At 45.0% G+C, this 19,608-nt stretch overlaps 1 protein-coding gene across 2 annotated transcripts in view; it reads right to left on the bottom strand.

The window, feature by feature from the left end:
* The window catches only part of PRRT2 (proline rich transmembrane protein 2), a 32,202-nt gene extending 18,530 nt beyond the window's left edge, over positions 1–13,672 (bottom strand). The window contains exons 1-2 of one of the 2 annotated variants that reach the window (XM_056533445.1): positions 13,514–13,672; positions 5,741–6,267 (exon numbers count right to left, since the gene is read on the bottom strand). In XM_056533445.1, the coding sequence (XP_056389420.1) occupies positions 5,741–6,178 (438 nt within the window). In that variant the 5' untranslated portion in view covers positions 6,179–6,267; positions 13,514–13,672. Of the gene's footprint in view, positions 1–5,740; positions 6,268–13,494 lie in introns of both variants that reach the window. The other variant, XM_056533446.1, reaches the window with a different exon arrangement.
* Between the last annotated feature and the right edge of the window lie 5,936 nt (positions 13,673–19,608).

Genomic DNA, 19,608 nt, shown 5'->3' with positions numbered 1-19,608 from the left:
TCCCCCTCTTCCAGGGCCGCCTCACACGTTCCCATTCACCTGGAGAACTTGTGGATGAAGTTTCCGATTCGGCCTCTGATTCAGAGGACCACATGGATATGTCCGACATGGTGCACTCATTGGTCTTGGCCACAAGAGACACCTTCCATCTAGAGGACCCAGGAACTTTGGACGTGGCTCCAGAAGTTTCCTTTAATCGTGCCCAACCTCCAGGGCTGCCTCACCTCGTTCTTATTCACCCGGAGAACTTGTGGATGAGTTTTCTGATTCGGCCTCCGACTCAGAATACCATACGGATATGCCTGATGTGGTGTACTCATTGGTTTCGGCCATAAGAGACACCTTCCAGCTAAGGACCCAGGAACTTCGGACGTGGTCCAGAAGTTTTCTCTCATCGTGCCCGACCTCTTCCAAGGCTGCCTCACCTCGTTCCCATTCACCTGGAGAACTTGCGGATGAGGTTTTTGATTCGGGCTCCGACTTAAAGGAACGCACGGATGCCTGATGTGGTGTACTCATTGGTTTCGGCCATAAGAGACACCTTCCATCTAAAGGACCCAGGAACTTCGGACGTGGCTCCAGAAGTCTCCTTTTTTTCGTGCCCGACCGGCACCCAAGACCTTCAGCTCTCACGCTGAATTTTATGCCCTGCTGGTATCCGCCTCGAGGCACCCTGACAAGAAGTTTCAGGAAACATAGAAGGTTCAAACGAGGTATCCCTTTGCTGAGGACCTCATTGCTCGGTGGACCTCCTCTCCAACTGTGGATCTACTGGTCTCCCGCCTCTCTAAGGCGCCTACCTAGCCTTTGGCTGATGCGGCTGCCTTCAAGGATCCAGCAGACATGAAGGTTGGCAAAACTTTGCCTTTGAGACAGCAGGATCTTCCTGCTTTTGCTTCTGCCTGGGGGTCAAGGGCCCTTTCAGTATGGTCTCCCATCTCCGCCAGGGTAGTCTTCAAGATCCCTCTGGAGGATTTATTTAATCTAACTCCCGATGCGACGCAGCTGGAGATTTTCTGTGTTCTGCTTCCATGCGCAGCCACTGGGCTGCCTTTGCCACAAACTACCTGGTAGCCACCGTCCCTCCATGTGGCTTAAAGCCTGGGATGTGGACGCCGCCTTCAGGAAGTGAGGCGTCGGGCGGAAAAGAGTTCTTTATTACCTCTGTATAAGGCTCACAGAACCGCTTTCCGTCGTAAGTCCTCCTTCGGTTCTGCGGACCTTTGGTGCCACCAAAGGGTAACAACAAAGGGTCCAGCCGGGCACCTTCGCGGGAAGAGGGCTCCCTCCTTCTGGACCTGTCCCTCCTGGAGGTTGGCTATCCGTTCAGGCCGTTTTGCGGCCCCATCAGGTGCCCGTAGGCCTTCGTCGATCTGATGGGTCGCCCCCACCCGCCGATCTTTCTCGGGTGGTTGGTCGCCTCTTACTCTTCCGGGATGCCTGGACCACGCACATTCATTGTCCCGGTTCCTTCAGGGGAAAGTTTTCAAGGTTTATTCCAACCTCTTTGTGGTCCCCAAGAAAGGCGTTTCTGTTTGCCGAATCTTGGTTCTCGAATATCTCAGCCAGCATCTTTTGCTTGCCATCCCGAATGGAGTCTCTCCGTTTGGTGCTGGCGTCCCTGGTTCATGGGGAATTTTCGTTCCTCGGTGGACATCATGCCTGCCTCCACATCTCATTGTTCCGGTCATCAGCGATACCTCCGCTTTGCAGTTCCGGACGGTCATTTTCTATTGTGGCTCTCCATTCTGGTCTGACCACTTCTCCGCGTACCTTTTAACAAAATCCTGAGGCCTGTGATATCCTCTTTTACGGACAACAGTTGTTTCCGTTATTCCTTACTTGGACGACCTCCTGATCAGAGCTCCAGCCAGGGCCCAGATCCTGGAGAGTCTTAGTCTCAACCTCCAGACCTTGTCTCTCTTCGGTTGGATGGTCTATCGGGACTAGTCCAATCGCTCTCCTGGGGCTCCAGTTCGACGCGGCCTCTGCCCGCTTTCAATTCTGCCGACCAATCGGCTGACTCTCTTATCAAGAGTCCGATGACTTCGGCACCCTTATCCAGTTTCCATTCGCTTTTGCATGGATGTCCTGGGTCGGTTAGCGGCGGCCGTGCCATTTGCCCAGTTTCATCACCAACCTCTTCAATTGGTGATTCTCTTCCGGTGGGACAGGTCTCCATTGTCACTCGACAGTCTTGTCGGTCCCTTCTATGGTGGCTTCGTTTCCCCCCTGCTTTTTTCGGGGGCTTCCTGCCCCTCCCTGCCAGTCTGTGAGGCTGGGGAAGTGTTTTCAAGGACTGGCCGGTCTGGGACCTTGGTCCCTCGAGAAGCCCTTTTCCCCTTCAACATGTTGGGGCCTAGGGTAACCCTTTCTTTGCTTGCTTCTTGGGAAATTCCCTTCTGGGCGGAACTCAGGTTTCCTGCCATTTCAGCGCTTTTCATTCCGGGCGTTTCTGTTATGTGGTCTTTCTCAGCCGGTCCTCAGCCGTCCAAGGCGAGTGGTCCCTACATCCGGAGGTGTTTGCAGTGATCTGCAACCTCTGGGGAGCTCCAGGCGTGGACATCTGCATGTCCCGCCACAACCAAGCTTTCCTCTTTCTTGGTCGGGCTTTGTCCCACCTTATCTGTTTATTGGTCGGGCTTTGCCCTACCTTATCGTTTCCTCCCCTTCCTCTCTTTTCGGGGTCCTGAGGAAACTCGCAGCAGAGGGTGTTCCCGCCATTCTCGTGGCCCAGACTGGCCCTGGCGGGCGTGGTACGTCGTCGTGGTCAGGCTCCTGACCTACTTACCTCTGCACCTTCCCTATCGTCCAGACCTCCTATTTCAGGTCTCCTGTGCCACCCCTATTTACCGTCTCTGCTTTTGACGGCGTGGCAGTTGAGACAGCGGTTCTGTGGACCCGCGGTTTCTCTTCCCAAGTGGTTCGCACCATTCTGAGGGCTCACAAGCCTTCCTCCGCAAAGATTTACTACCATATCTGGCGGTCTTATTTCTGTTGGTGTGAAACTCAGACTTTTTCTCCGGTTGTGGTTGCCTTTCAGCTCCCTTAGGGGTCAAAGGTTCGGCCGTTTCCATTCTTTTTCAACGTTCTTTGGCGTTCAATTATCATGTCCGTTCAGGGAGTGGCACAAGCTGCCCCTCCTTATGAGTCCCCTTCTTTCCCTTGGGACTTACACTTGGTCTTAGGTGCACTGCAAGGCGCCCCTTTTGACCCTCTCAGGGACATTTCTCTTCGCCTCCTTCCCCGGAAGGTGGCGTTCCTTATTGCTCTTACCTCTGTTAGGAGGGTGTCAGAGCTGGTAGCTCTCTCCTGCCGTTCTCCCTTCCTGGTGGTATACCAGGACAAGTTGTTTTCCGTCCAGGTTCGTCCTTCTTACCTGAGATGGTTTTTTACTTTTTCATCTCAATGAGAACATCGTCCTACCGTCCTCTTGTCCGGCCCCTTCTCATCCTTGGAAGCGTTTGTTCCACTACCTGGTTGTGGTGAGGACTGTTCGGACTTATCTCTTAGTCACTCTTTCCTTTCGGCAGTGTGACTCCCCCTTTTTTGTTTTTGAATGTTGTTGTATAGGACAACCTGCTTCTACGACCACCATTTTTCGGTGGATCCGGTCTGCTATTTTGGGAGCTTACCGCTACAAGTGGAAGATCCCACCCTTCAGGGGTTTGGCTCATTCCACCTGTTTTTTGGGGCATCCTGGGCCCTCCGCTACGTGGCTTCGGCCCTGCAGTTCTGTAAGGCGTCCGCCTGGTCGTCTTTGCACACTTTCTCAAGGTGCTACCAGATTCATACCTTCGCATCAGTTGATGCTACTCTGGGCTGTAAGATGTTGCAGACGGCGGTGGTCCAACCGTCCACCTGTCTGATTCCTTACCCACCCAAGGGACGGCTTTGGTACGTCCCATGGTCTGTGTCCCCGAATGGAGCCGATATTGAAAAGGAGATTTTTTTATGCTTACCGTAAAATCTCTTTCTCGAAGGATCCATTGGGGGACACAGCTCCCACCCTTTTTTCTGGTGTTCTTATTTCAGTCATCTGTCCGAAGGTGTGTTCAGTGGCCTTTTCTTCTGATTGCTCGGACAGTTTGTGGTTTTCTCTTGACCTGTCGGTCTTCTCCTATTGCTCTGGGACTAAAACTGATTACCTCAGGTGCCTGTGGGCGGGTATACCCTGCTGGGAGGAGCTGACTTCTCTTGTTGCCATAGTGTCGAGCCTCCTAGTGACAGCAGCATACACCCATGGTCTGTGTCCCCCAATGGATCCATCGAGAAAGAGATTTTACAGTAAGCATAAAAAATCTCCTTTTTGTATACATTTCAGGTTTTGTATACATTTCAGGTTTCGTATACATTTCAGTAGGGATCGACCGATATTGATTTTTTTAGAGCCAATACCGATAGCCTGTTCAGGCTGATAGCCGATAACTTATACCGATATTCCGTGCATTTTAATCACCTCGGAGCTTTAAATCAATGAACTGCAGCGGCTTTTGCGGGGCCAGAGACCGCCGCCCGCTTCTCTCCCCCTGCCTGTCCTGAGTCCAATCACCGCAGCTGCCAGAGACCGCCGCCCCCACCCGCTTCTCTCCCCCTGCCTGTCCTGGCGTCCAACCACTGCCGCTGCCAGAGACCGCCGCCACCCGCTTCTCTCCCCCTGCCTGGCCTGGGGTCCTGAGTCCAAACACCACTGCTGCCAGAGACCGCTGCCGCTACCCCATTGCCTCCCCCATCCCCGGTTTTATAATTACCTGTTCCCGGGGTCCACGCTACTTCTGGCTCTGGTGGCGTCCTGAGTTGTCACTGTGCGCCGGGCCACTGACTGTTGCATTGAGGACGTCACTCGTCATTGCGCAGCGCACAGCAACAGCGCAGGACGTCGCAGGAGCCAGAAGTAGCGCGGACCCGGGAACAGGTAATTATAAAACCGGGGATGGGGGAGGCAATGGGGCGGCGGCGGTCTCTGGCAGCGGCGGTAGTTGGACTCAGGACAGGCAGGGTGACAGAAGCGGGTGGCGGCGGTCTCTGGCAGCGGCGGTGGTTGGACTCAGGACCCCTGGACAGACAGGGGGAGAGAAGGTAATTGCCGATACGATAACTTAGAAAATCGTGAATATCGCCCTATAATATCGGACAAACCGATAATTGGTCAATCCCTACATTTCAGGTTTCGTATATATTTCAGGTTTCGTATACATTTCAGGTTTGGTATACATTTCATGTTTCATATACATTTCAGGCTTGGTATACGTTTTAGGTTTGGTATACATTTTAGGTTTGGTATAAATTTTTGATTTGGTATACATTTACGGCTTGGTATACATTTTAGGCTTGGTATACATTGTAGACTTGGTATACATAGGTTTGGGATACATTTGTCCTGCACTGAAGGGTCCCTGGCAATGTCAGTACAGAATACGATGGACAAGGCAGGAGATGTGTGGCTGTGCATGGCTAGTATTAGCGTGTCCCGTTTTGAGAGATTTCACATTGGCCTAATCAACAATTTTTTGGGAGGAATCAGGGAAAAAAATTGGATTCATGCCACGTAGATCTCTACTCTGCATACATTTGTTATTTTTCATGAAAGAGTTGACTGAATGCAATCCCTAGCTTCATGCAAATACATTGTCATGAAAAGAGGATAACAGTGGGTGAAATATGACATTATGATGTAAAGGACCAATGAATAATGTTTGATATCCACAAATGACTATGACACAATGGCCATTTTCCTTACCATGATGGAATACGCAAGGCCAACAATGTTGACTGGCCACATTGGGCAAAAACATGACAGGATGGCAAATATCAGATAGTCCCTTGGCTTTTCTGCCTCAGCGGCGCTGGTGGTGGCAGTAGACCCTTGTCGACAGAGACTTGGCCGAGAGGAATTTAAAGCAGCATGAGCCAGTCGACCTTCTGAGCCGGACAGACTAGGCGCACGAGGTCCTCCATTGACTGCTGGCTGGCCCGTCAGGTCATTAACAGATGAAGATTTTGATTGGATGGTCACAGATGGTTCCATTTCTGAACCAGTAGCTTCTTGAGCAGGTTCAGGTTCTGGCTCAGGCTCTTCAATCACAACCGTGGTAGAGCATACTGGCTCTGAGGGCTCCGCCGCCGGAGTAGTCTCAACCACGGGTGGAGGCCCCGTATCTGCAGGAGGTGTTGCCATGGGTAAGGGAGCCAGTAGAGAAGAAGGTCAAAGATTGTGGGTGATGGGCCCAGAAAAGAGATGTCAAGAAGGAAAGCAAGAGTTGGATTCTAGAATAGTTGAAGAAAAGAAGAATCATACACTGGGTGGGTAAGTCCACATACGGTACTTATTAATAGAGACATCGGTGAAAAACACATTTAATTCATTCCATCTGGTGCGAGGTTTTAATTGTAGCCCAAAGAAAATCTGACGCACAGTGTGAGGGAGGGTCCATCCTCTCTATATAAAGCCCTCCCTCCCCCCCACTGTCCTCATATCTCCTGCCCAGGTACCTTCAGTATATGGGCTCTATAAATGCTCTACTAATACTTACTACAGAGGGTAACCCACATGATCTCCTATTATAGCATAGAACATCACTTGCATCTCCATCTTCACTTCTTATGTGTAATATGACTACTGAGAAGAAATTCTCTGAAAAACCATATAACCTCCAAAACTACAACCTCTCCTGTATCTCCATATAACTAATCTACAAAGCATTCAGAAAGTCTTCAGCCCCGGTCACTTCTGTCACATTTTGTTCTGTCCCTCCTTGTGTCCCCATCATTCTAACCCCCAACCCCCCCCCCTCCCCCATAATGACAAAGTGATTGCAGAATGTTACAAATCTTTACTTATTTATTGAAAAGGAAAAACAATCTTTCATTGACATAGGTATTCATACCCCTTACTCAGGACTTAGGTGAAGCCCCAGTTGGCAGTGATCTCAGCCTCCAGTCTTCTTTGGGATGAAGCCACATAGTTTACACACCTGCATTTGGGGATTTTCTGCCATTTTTCTCTGCGGATCCTCTTAGGCTCTGTCAGGTTGGATGGGACCATCTGTGGAAGCCATTTTCAGGTCTCTCCATAGATGTTCTATTGGGTTCAGACTCTGACTGGGTCACTCATGGACATTTCTAGAGTTGTCCCTAAGACGCTTCTGTGTTGTCCTGGCTGTGTGCTTAGGGTCATTTTTTTGCTGGAAGGTGAACCATCGGCCCCATATGAGGTCAAAGATCAGGTTTTTGAATAAGAATAACTCTCTATTTTGCCTCATTACGCTTTCCTTCGAACCCTGACCAGTCTCCCTGTTCCCACAGCATGATGTGCCCCCACCATACTTCACTGTAGCGATGGTATTGGGCAGGTGATAGGTAGTACCTGGTTCCTCCAGAGATGATGCTTAGAAATGAGGCCATAAAGTTCATTCTTGGTTCCATCAGACCAGAGAATCTTGTTCCTCACAGTCTGATCCTTTTTCATAATCTCTGGCATCTTCCATGTGTTATTACTGAGGAGGCTTCTTTCTGCCATAAAGCCCAGATTGTGGAGCCTGCAGTGATGGTTCTGGACCTTCTGGAAGTTTCTCCCATCTACACACAGGATCTTTCAGCCAGACTTACAATTGGGTTCTTGGTCTCCTCGCCTACCAAGATTCTTCTCCCTCGATTACTTAGTTTGGTGGGGTAGCAGCTCTAGGAAGAGTCCTGGTTGTTACTTCTTCATTGTAAGAATTATGGAGGCCACTGAGCTCTTTAGAACTTTCAGTGCAGCAGAAATGGTTTTGTTCCCTTCCCCAGAGCTGAGCCTCTCTCTGAGCTCTACAGGCAGTTCTTTTCCCCTATTGGCTTGGTGTTTGCTCTGATATACATTGTCAGCTGTGAGACATTATATAGACATGGCTGTCTCTGAGCTCTACGGGCAGTTCTTTCTTCCTCATGTCTTGGTGTTTGCTCTGATATACATTGTCAACTGTGAGACATTTTATAGACAGGGCTGTGTCTTGTCCAATCAGCATAATTTACCACAGGTGACTCCAACCAAAGTGGCGAAACATTTCAGAGATGATCAAGAGAAATGGGTATAGCCAGAGATAAATTTCATGTGTCATAGTGAAGGGTATGAATACTTATGGCCATGCAAAAGTTACATTTTTACTTTTTAACAAATAAGCAAAATATCTAAATGGTGTTTTCATTATGGGGTACTGAGGGCAGAATCATGGGGGAAAACTGACTTTTTCTAATTTGGCGCAAGGAGCAACATAACAAAATGTAAAAAAGTGAAAGGGTCTGAAGACTTTCCGAATTAATTTTATGTAACTTAGTTCTCCCATAATGTCTCTATAATTTAATTTAACTCCTTACACACTTCTTCCCTCATTACACCAGAGTACTCCATATAACGTCTCCTACTTTTCATTCCTCCTCCTATTATACCAAAAAACTTCATAAAACTTTTTGTTACTGTTATAACTCCTCCCACTATCCTTTATAACTCCTCCCACTATTATCTGTAACCCCTTATGTTCTTTATAAATTCTCATACAATACTAGAAATTTGCCATATAACTCTTCCCATATATCCTTATAACTCCTCCCACTTCTCTGCATAATCCCTCTTACTAAACTATATACCATCTTTCAATAACTTAATTTTTTAATCCTTTATAACTCCTCCCACTATTCTTTAACTCCTTCCACTGTCCTTTATAACGCCTCCCACTATTCTTTATAATACCTCCTCCCACTTTTTATTACTCCTCCCACTATCCTTTATAACTCCTCCCATTGCACTTAATAAGTTCTCCTATAACTCCTCCCAATTTTCTTTATAGCCCCTCTTATTATACCAGAGAATCCCTCCATAGAACTCTTCCTATTACTCTTATTCCTCCTCCTTTTTTTTTTGTACCTCCTCCTATTACACCAAATAACTTCTTTGTTCAACTCTTTCTATTATTCTATGTGACCTCTCCCTAAGCCACCACCTATTATTTTATAACCCCTCCCACTATTATATAAAGCCCCGCCTACGATTCTCTACAGCTTCTATAACTCCATAGAAGCAGTATTTATAGCTCCTCCTTTTATTCTGTGTCCTCCTCCTCTATATAACTCCTTTTACACCAAATATCATCTCCCTATAACACCTCTATATAACTTAGCTCCTTGTTGTTCCTGCTATTACTCGATATAATGTTCTAGAACTCCACATATTCCTCATAACTCCTCTTATTACATACATAACCCCTCCTATTATATCACATGACCCCTCCTATTACACACATAACTCCTATTACACACAGCTCCTCTTACTGCACATATAACTCCTATTACACACACAGCTCCTCCTACAGCGCACACAACTCCTATTACACACACAGCTCCTCCTACTACACACATAACTCCTCCTATTACATCACATAACTCCTCCGATTACATCACATAACTCCTATTACATACGTAACTCCTCCTATTACATTTATCTCTACCTACTGCACACATAACTCCTCCTATTACACACACAGCTCCTTCTACTGCACACAACTCCTCCTACTACTCACAGCTCCTCCTACTGCACACACAACTCCTATTACACAGCTCCTTCTACTGCACACATAACTCCTCCTATTACATACATAACCCCTCCTATTACATCACATAACTCCTCCTATTACATACATAACCCCTCCTATTACATCACATAACTCCTCCTATTACATACATAACCCCTCCTATTACATCACATAACTCCTCCTATTACATCACATAACTCCTCCTACTGCACACATAACTTCTCCAAGTACATACATAACCCCTCCTATTACACATATAACTCCTCCTATTACATACATAACCCCTCCTATTACACATGTAATTATACCCTATTAATGAAGCTTCCACCTAAAACTCCACATTACACTTCTATCTTTACAACTCACTATAGCTCTTCCTCTACTTCATGTAACTCTTCCTATTACACACTTAACACCTCCTATCACACACATAGCTCTTCCTATTACATACATAACTCCTCCTATTAAACACATAACCCCTCCTATTACACCACATAACTCCTCCTATTACACACACAGCTCCTTTTATTACACACACAACTCCTCTTATTGTACACATAACTCTTCCTATTACACACTTAACCCCTCCTATCACACACACAAATCTTCCTATCACACACATAACTCTTCCTATTACACACATAACCCCTCCTATCACACACATAACTCTTCCTATTACACACATAACCCCTCCTATTACACATATAACTCCTCCTATTACACACTTAACCCCTCTTATCACACACATAACTCTTCCTATTACACACATAACCCCTCCTATTACACACATAACTCTTCCTATTACACACATAACCCCTCCTATCACACACATAACTCTTCCTATTACACACATAGCCCCTCCTATTACACATATAACTCCTCCTATTACATACATAACCCCTCCTATTACACACATAACCCCTCCTATTACACATATAACTCCTCCTATTACATACATAACCCCTCCTATTACACAAATAACTCCTCCCGCTTCTTATTCTTCCCCTTGTTACTCTATATACATTTTTCCTATAACTCAAATTATTTCTTATAACTCTTACTCCTATTACTTGGTATAAGCCCTCCTATTATACCATAGGCGCACTCCAAATAGCCCCTCCTATTATTTCCTTTAAATCCTCCCACTACACTTTATAATCCTTAATATTTCTCTATTTAACGTCTCCTTATAACTTCTCCTACTATTCTTTATACTATAGAAGTTTTCCATAGAGCTTCTTATTATTTTATGTAACTCCTCCTATTACACATACAACATCTTCCTATAACTCCTTCTATTACACCTATAATATCTTCCTATAACTCCTTCTCTTACACCTATATCTTCCTATATCTCCTCCTATTATACCTATACTATCTTCCTATAACTCCTCCTATTACACGTATAATATCTTCCCATAACTCCTCCTATTACACGTATATCTTCCCATAACTCCTCCTATTACACATATAATATCTTCCCATAACTCCTCCTATTACACATATAACATCTCCCAATAACCTTTCCTATTACACATATATCTCCCTATATCTCCTCCTATTACACATATATCTCCCTATAACTCCTCCTATTACACATATATCTTCCCATAACTCCTCCTATTACACATATATTATTTCCCTATAACTCCTCCTATTACACATATAACATCTCCCAATAACCTTTCCTATTACACATATATCTCCCTATAACTCCTCCTATTACACATATATCTTCCTATAACTCCTCCTATTACACATATAACATCTCCCAGTAACTTTTCCTATTACACATATATCTCCCTATAACTCCTCCTATTACACATATATCTTCCCATAACTCCTCCTATTACACATATATTATTTCCCTATAACTCCTCCTATTACACATATAACATCTCCCAATAACCTTTCCTATTACACATATATCTCCCTATAACTCCTCCTATTACACATATATCTTCCTATAACTCCTCCTATTACACATATAACATCTCCCAGTAACTTTTCCTATTACACATATATCTCCCTATAACTCCTCCTATTACACATATATCTTCCTATAACTCCTCCTATTACACATATATCTTCCTATAACTCCTCCTATTACACATATATTATTTCCCTATAACTCCTCCTATTACACATATAACATCTCCCAGTAACTTTTCCTATTACACATATATCTCCCTATATCTCCTCCTATTACATATATAATATCTTCCTATAACTCCTCCTATTACACATATATCTCCCTATATCTCCTCCTATTACACATATATCTCCCTATATCTCCTCCTATTACACATATATCACCCTATATCTCCTCCTATTACATATATAATATCTTCCTATAACTCCTCCTATTACACGTATATCTTCCTATAACTCCTCCTATTACACATATAACATCTCCCAATAACTTTTCCTATTACACATATATCTTCCTATAACTCCTCCTATTACACATATATCTCCCTATATCTCCTCCTATTACACATATATCACCCTATATCTCCTCCTATTACACATATATCTCCCTATATCTCCTCCTATTACACATATATCACCCTATATCTCCTCCTATTACACATATATCTCCCTATATCTCCTCCTATTACATATATAATATCTTCCTATAACTCCTCCTATTACACATATATCTTCCTATAACTCCTCCTATTACACATATATCTTCCTAGAACTCCTCCTATTACACATATATCTTCCTAGAACTCCTCCTATTACACCTATATCTCCATATACCTCCATGTAGCACTCATTATATCTCAGCTTCCTTCGATCATTCACTTGTAGCTACAGCGGCCCCTGTTCCCTCACTCAGCATACAGTATATAGTACAGTATACACAGCTCTATATATATATATATATATATATATATATATATATATGCGGTGTCTCCAGAAGAAAAAACATTTTACAATATAACAGCTGGATATTGAATGAGCAAAATCCACCCTGACCTTGTTCCCCCCCCCCCCCCCCAGCACCCAGATCCTATGCCCCCCCACTATACCAACCCAGCAAAAAGACCCTGCACCCACTTTCTTCATTATACCAACCAAACAAATAGACCTTGTGTCCTCCTGCCCCCCCACTTGTGCCCCTCACTATACCCACCTAACACCCAGACTTAGCACTCCCCACAATACCTACCCAGCACTCAGACCCTGCCCCATTACTTTCCCCAACCAGCACACAAATCCTTCACCCACCTTCCCCATTATACCCACCCAGCACCCAGACCCTGCCTGTGCCTGTCTGCCCCCCCTCCAGCAGTACTATACATACAGCACCACCCTGATACATATATACAGTGTAGAGCAGGCAGCCGCTGTGCACCACACATGGGGAGCCCGCACTGTCTCCTATCTGCAGCTTCTGGACCTATTAGATGTGAATGTAGATGAGATGCAGGGGAGGGGAGGAGGGGGACGAGGAGGGGGATGAAGATGCAGAGCAGAGTCAGCTCTTCACCTGGACAAGCCATGAATGAGATGTTAACTGTCTGTGTACCGGCTGCCCCGTCTTCCACACACACCGTCATGTGTTGGGGCGCGCTCACTTGTTTGGCGTGGTATGTGTGGCGCCCGTGTACATGTGTGCTCATCCATTCCTACGCAGCATGCGTTTGGAATCTTGTACAGTAAGCACATCGTGGCCATCCCTCCTCCTCCTCCTCCTTGGATTCCCCATACTAACACTATATAATGAGACATCAATATATCGCACCCTGCCGTCCCTGCACCCAAAAAAAATGCATAGTGTGTTAAATCCTGCACCCCTTGCCAACAAATTCCCAGCGCCCTACCCACTTCTACCCGCAAACACCCTACAAAAATGACCAAACGCATAACATAAAATAAGTGCCCAGTGATGGTGTGCTGCACACTGCCCCTCCCGACACACCTTTTTGTCAGCTTCTCACCTCCTCTCTCTCCTTCTGTCCTCTCTCCAGCAGTCTTCTGGGGTCAATCTGGAAAATGGGGGGGGACACAGGACACTAAACCTCACGGATCACCCACCCACCCCCTGACACAATGCGAGCAGCGTGTGTCTGGTTGTGAGGATACTGTGTCTGTGTCTCTCTCCCCCTCCCACTTTCGCTCCTTTCCCCCTCTTTCTGTCTCCCTCCCACTTTCACTCCATCTAGCTGTCTTGTAGCAGCTGTAAGGATGCTCCGGCTCTCGCTCAGCACCTCCCTGGTGCTAACCCTAACAAGAACCTCTGCTGTTCCAGTCCCGGTGCTGAATGACTTCTCCGAATAGTCACTCCGCACCCCTGGGCTCCAGGACGAGACATGGTCCCTGTCACCCATCTACTGAACGTTACTATGCTGCATTGACGTTATCCTGCCAATATGCTGGGATATCATTCCTTACAGTACTTTTCTAACCATAGGCTTCCAAATCATGAAATTCGGGAGAGGTTCTGAGTCTCATTAAGGAAACCCTATTTTCAGGCGATGCTCCATGGGGAAACAGACTATAATGTGGTGTTGTTTTTAGACTTTGTATCTTTGATATCGAGTGATGGAGCAGAGTATTAGTGTAGCATGTGGTATGGTGTATAGCTTAGGGAACCTGTGCTGTAAATTATACCATCATGATTTGTGTGATTGTAATTTATTGTATGACTTGTAATGACGACTGAATGATCAATAAAGCGTCCCCCAAAAGGAAGAAGACGAACAAGCTTTACCAGAGTCTCATCCAACAGGAAAAGTCATCCATACATGGTTCTGACATTCTCCTCGAAGAGAAACCTCTCCTTAGAACAGTGTGCTCTCCAGATGTTGCTAAACTACAACTCGCAGCATGCCCAGACAGGCATCGGCTGTCCGCGCATGTTGCGGGTTGTAGTTTGGCAACATATGGAGGTCCACAGTTTGGACACCACTGTCCTAGAGACTCACCTTTGTTAACCAGGCTCCACCAGATGCCAACTTTTCCAAGTTATCGTGAATCGGAATATCCCAAAATTTCGAATAAAAAAATATATCAGCTTCAATCTTCATGTCATGTTGAGAAAGTGGAAATGGCACAAAGATAGTCTTAAAACACATACCTTCTGCCCGTAAGAGAACATGAATGGTGTCACCCGGTGACTTCTCAAGTGAATTCGATTGTCAGTTTGTTTAGTTTTCCACAGTCATTCTTATAAAAAACAGTCACATTTTTGTGACATTTTTTTCAGAAAGATAATACAGTGTAAGGCTTCTAAGTCTACCAAGGGCTGATGTCCATCAGGGTTGGTGGGCCACAATGGCTTGTTTTAGAAAGGAAGCTAAAAGCAGTGTTGGAATAGTAGAGACTATTATTCGACTTTAAGTTATACAGATGCTAGGTCCCTGAATCGGACAAAGAAAAGTAAAATACTTCAGAATAATAATGCTATAAGTAGAGTTCTCGGAACTCTTAGAAGATATTTTCAGATCACAGAATGTAATGTATTGTTGTTCGACTTTGCTTCTTTTATAAAGAGTGATGGAATGGAATGTTAGCGTAGCATGTGGTATAGTGTATAGCTTAGGAACCTCCGCTGTGTATTATACTGTCATGCTTTGTATTATTGTAATTTATTGTATGGCTTCTAATGAGGCTCATTCGATGAACGTAGAAAATATTTTCTGGAATTGAACAGTACCGGTTTGTACCCTGGAGCATGAGGTACAGAAATAGCAGTACATGCTAGAGTAAATCCTCCAGACAACCGCAAGCATAGATGAGACTTTCAGAAATTAGCAATAATGTGTTGCTCATCTCACCCCATTCCAGCACTGTGAGCGGCCACTGATCCTCTTGAAGACCACGTCCATTTGCTGTTCTTCATGCTCCAGGTTCTGCATTTTGCTGACTATCTGTGGGTATGGGATGCAAATATACTGACCTCTTCAGACAGTGGCATCTGGTTTCCAAGATGATGTCAGGCCTGATGCAGGACGTGTATACTCATTCTTGTCAACAGGCAATTCATGCATTTAGATGCACATATTTTTTTCTACTTTGTGCCCATACGATTAGAAGTTCTGATATCTAACCCTCTGGATTCCAGGATCAACACCAATTGTGACATTCCAAGGGAGAAGCATGAAATGGACCTTACTTAGTGTGGGCACACAGTCCAAGGTCCATTGACTGCTTCTAGGGCTTGCTCCCATGTTGTTAGGACATATTAGTACCAAAAATAAGTCAAGAAAAATTCCAGTTCACCAGATTTTGCCTAGCTTACTCCACATGTCAGAGCAGTGCACAAAGGAAATACTATGATGGCCATGGGTCAACATACAGTGGTCCCTCAAGTTACAATATTAATTGGTTCCAGGACGTCCATTGTAAATTGAGACCCTAACTCTATGGAAACCTGGGAATTGGTTCTGAAGCCACCAAAATGTCATCCAAAAATAGGAAAAAGTGAGGATTAAACAAAAATAAGTAGATAACTAATATAGATAAAGCAAATCCTTACATATAAAAGTAATAAAGACCTGCTAGGATCTGTAAATCGCTGTCTATTTAGAGGACAGGAGCTTCTTCAGGGTCCAGTACAGTACACACAATGTCCTTAAAAAAAAAAAAAAAGTTAAATGGAGTTGCCCTTACTTGGTGTCTAAAGGAGCAGCTAACCCTTGCACAGGTAAAGAGTACAGAACATGTAATACCTCCCAGTACTGTAGGGGGCGCTACCAGACACCAGTCAGTGCATACACTTCAGTAATACAGGTAAAGAGTACAGAACATGTAATACCTCCCTGTACTGTAGGAGGTGCTACCAGACACCAGTCAGTGCATAAACTTCAGTAATACAGGGGTTTTACCAGTTGCCCATTCTGATAAGTCGGTTCTTCCAACCATTGACATGTTTTGCAGATCTGGACTGTCCGTAGCATTGTGTGTTGAGTCTGGTTTCAAGTTCCAGTTGTCTAGAAAAGAACAGAAAAGACCATTGTATGTGGAAAATATTGTATGTTGAGGGATCACTGTACTTAAAGCGCAACTGTCATCAAATCTGGGCCATATAACCTACACACAGCCTTTGTACTGTGTGCAGATTGTGTATTAGGCAGTTTTTACCTTCTGTCTGCCATCCTTTATTACCCCAAAAAACAGTTTTAATGGAAGCCGCACACAGTCGGATAGGCGTGGCGCGAGGTTCGCAATGCCCCGCCGCCATGCCTATCCCCTGCACATCACTGCTAGGAACGCTGTGTGATTGACACACAGGTCCCAGCGCATGCACGCCTTTCGCTAATCCCGCGTGCATGCCACAGCGCGTGTCTTCATGGCAAGCGCTCGCTCCGGCCGCCTACCTCCTCAGTGCTTATGCCGTGCTAGAGGCAGGGAGCGTCTCCGGTCACTGGCACAGCAAGTACTGGAAGGATTCAAAATTTTAAATAGAAGTAATTTACAAATCTGTTTAACTTTCTTGCACCAGTTGATTAAAAAAAAAAAAATTCCAGTGGCGGCCCCTTTAAGGAGAATCTGGAGTGCGGGCTTATCCAGAAATCTTCTCCTCCAACAGGGGTCTCATGTGCCACGAAGCACGTCACGTTTTAAATGAAAACTCAATATAACCCAGGTTGGGGCATTGTCAACTCAAATAACCAAAATGACCCCTCCTGGGGTCACACCACACCTCCTCAATGCAAGTCTATGGGAGGGGGAGGGGAGGCTGCCACGCCCTCTCCCATAAACTTGCATTCAGGGGGCGAGGCGTGATGGTACAATGGGCGTGGCCATGACATCACTACCCCCACAAGCGCACCCAGCACTCGGAACAAAATGGTCCGAATGCTGGGGCAGTGGAGTACCCCTTTAAGGGTTGAAAGATGTTACCCAGGCACATTCATCCTGCTTGTCTGGTTATTCCCGAGTCCAGTGCACATGTGAACCCCTTTCCTGCTCCTACTGGTGGCCAGAGTATAATCAGGATACCTAGGAATTTGTCTCCTCCATTCAGGCACCTGTTGAATTGACAAGAGTTGGCCTACAATCTCCAAGTCCTTCAGTAAATCACCTTTTGAGACAGTCTATGGGCGAAGACTTCCTTTTCCAATCTCTGCTCAGTCTCTAGTACCTGCTGTCATGAATGTCTTCTAGAAAATTAAGGACACCTAGATGGAGATTCACAAGAATTTGGAGGCTGGTGCTGTTAAAGGGGTACTCCACTGGAAAACATTTATTTATAAATGTTCAAATCAACTGGTGTCAGAAAGTTAAACAGATGTGTAAATTAGTCACATGAACTAGAAACAGAGTCCGGCACTGCTTATGTGGAAGACAGCTTGAACTGGAGTGTAGGTGTGGGAATCAAGCAGCCATGTGGGGGTGCTCAGTCCAAATAGCTTAGGATACAGTGAAACCAGCCAATGTAGAAATAAAGATGGCACTCACCCAGGTAGGTACTGCTAGCAACTGTACTTTATTCCATCATGAAATCAAGCGGGGAGGTGCAGTGTCAGGCAGGTGTCGAGACAGGGGCGCTGGAGCCCACAGTGTGATGGCAACAGCTGTGTCGTGCTTCCGCAATTCGTCAGACGTAGTGCGGAAGCACGACACAGCTGTTGCCATCACGCTGTGGGCTCCAGCGCCCCTGTCTCGACACCTGCCTGACACTGCACCTCCCCGCTTGATTTCATGATGGAATAAAGTACAGTTGCTAGCAGTACCTACCTGGGTGAGTGCCGTCTTTATTTCTACATTGGCAGATGTGTAAATTACTTATAGTTTAAAATGTTAACCCTTCCAGTACTTATCAGCTGCTGTATTCTCCACAGGAAGTTCTTTTCTTTTAGAATTTCCTTTCTGTCTGACCACAGTGCTCAGTAATTTCAGGAGTAATAATATTGCCATATGTGACGGCAGTATTAGGTGTAGCTGCAAGAATATAGTGAGCAGTAATAATTCTGGAGTATGATGGTGGTATTAGGTGTAGTTGTATGGATATAATGTCAGAAGTAAATATCCTGGAGTATATGATGGTATCAGGTGTAGCTGTAAGGATATAGTGTCAAGAGTAATAATACTGCAGTATGTGACGATGTTATTTGGTGTGGTTGTATAAATATAATGTTGTTGGTATAATCCTGGAGTATGATGGTGTTATTAGGTGTAGTTGTATAGATATAATGTTACTGCTGATAATCCTGAAGTATGACAGTGGTATTAGGTGGAGTTGTATGTATATAATGTCAGGAGTAATAATCCTGGAGTATGATGGTGGTATTAGGCGTAGTTGTATGTATGTAATGTCAGGAGTAATAATCCTGGAGTATGACTGTGCTATTAGGTGTAGTTGTATGGATATAATGTCAGGAGTAATAATCCTGGAGTATGACGGTGGTATTACACGTAGTTGTATGGATATAATGTCAGGAGTAATAATCCTGGAGTATGACAGTGGTATTAGGCGTAGTTGTATGGATATGTCGGGAGTAATAATCCTGGAGTATGACGGTGGTATTAGGCGTAGTTGTATGGATTTAATGTCAGGAGTAATAATCCTGGAGTATGACGGTGGTATTAGGTGTAGTTGTATGTAATGTCAGGAGTAATAATCCTGGAGTATGACGGTGGTATTAGGCGTAGTTGTATGGATTTAATGTCAGGAGTAATAATCCTGGAGTATGACGGTGGTATTAGATGTAGTTGTATGTATGTAATGTCAGGAGTAATAATCCTGGAGTATGACGGTGGTATTAGGTGTAGTTGTATGTATGTAATGTCAGGAGTAATAATCCTGGAGTATGACGGTAGTATTAGGCGTAGTTGTATGTAGGTCATGTCAGGAGTAATAATAATCCTGGAGTATGACGGTGGTATTAGGTGTAATTGTATGGATATAATGTCAGCAGTAATAATCCTGGAGTATGACGGTGGTATTAGGCATAGTTGTATGTATGTAATGTGAGGAGTAATAATCCTGGAGTATGACGGTGGTATTAGGTGAAGTTGTATGAATATAATGTCAGGAGTAATAATCCTGGAGTATGACGGTGGCATTAGGTGTAGTTGTATGTATGCA

This window comes from Hyla sarda, chromosome 8, assembly GCF_029499605.1.
Source record: "Hyla sarda isolate aHylSar1 chromosome 8, aHylSar1.hap1, whole genome shotgun sequence".
In the NCBI taxonomy this organism is placed as follows: Eukaryota; Metazoa; Chordata; class Amphibia; order Anura; family Hylidae; genus Hyla; species Hyla sarda.
This window is presented reverse-complemented; position numbering and strand designations above follow the sequence as displayed.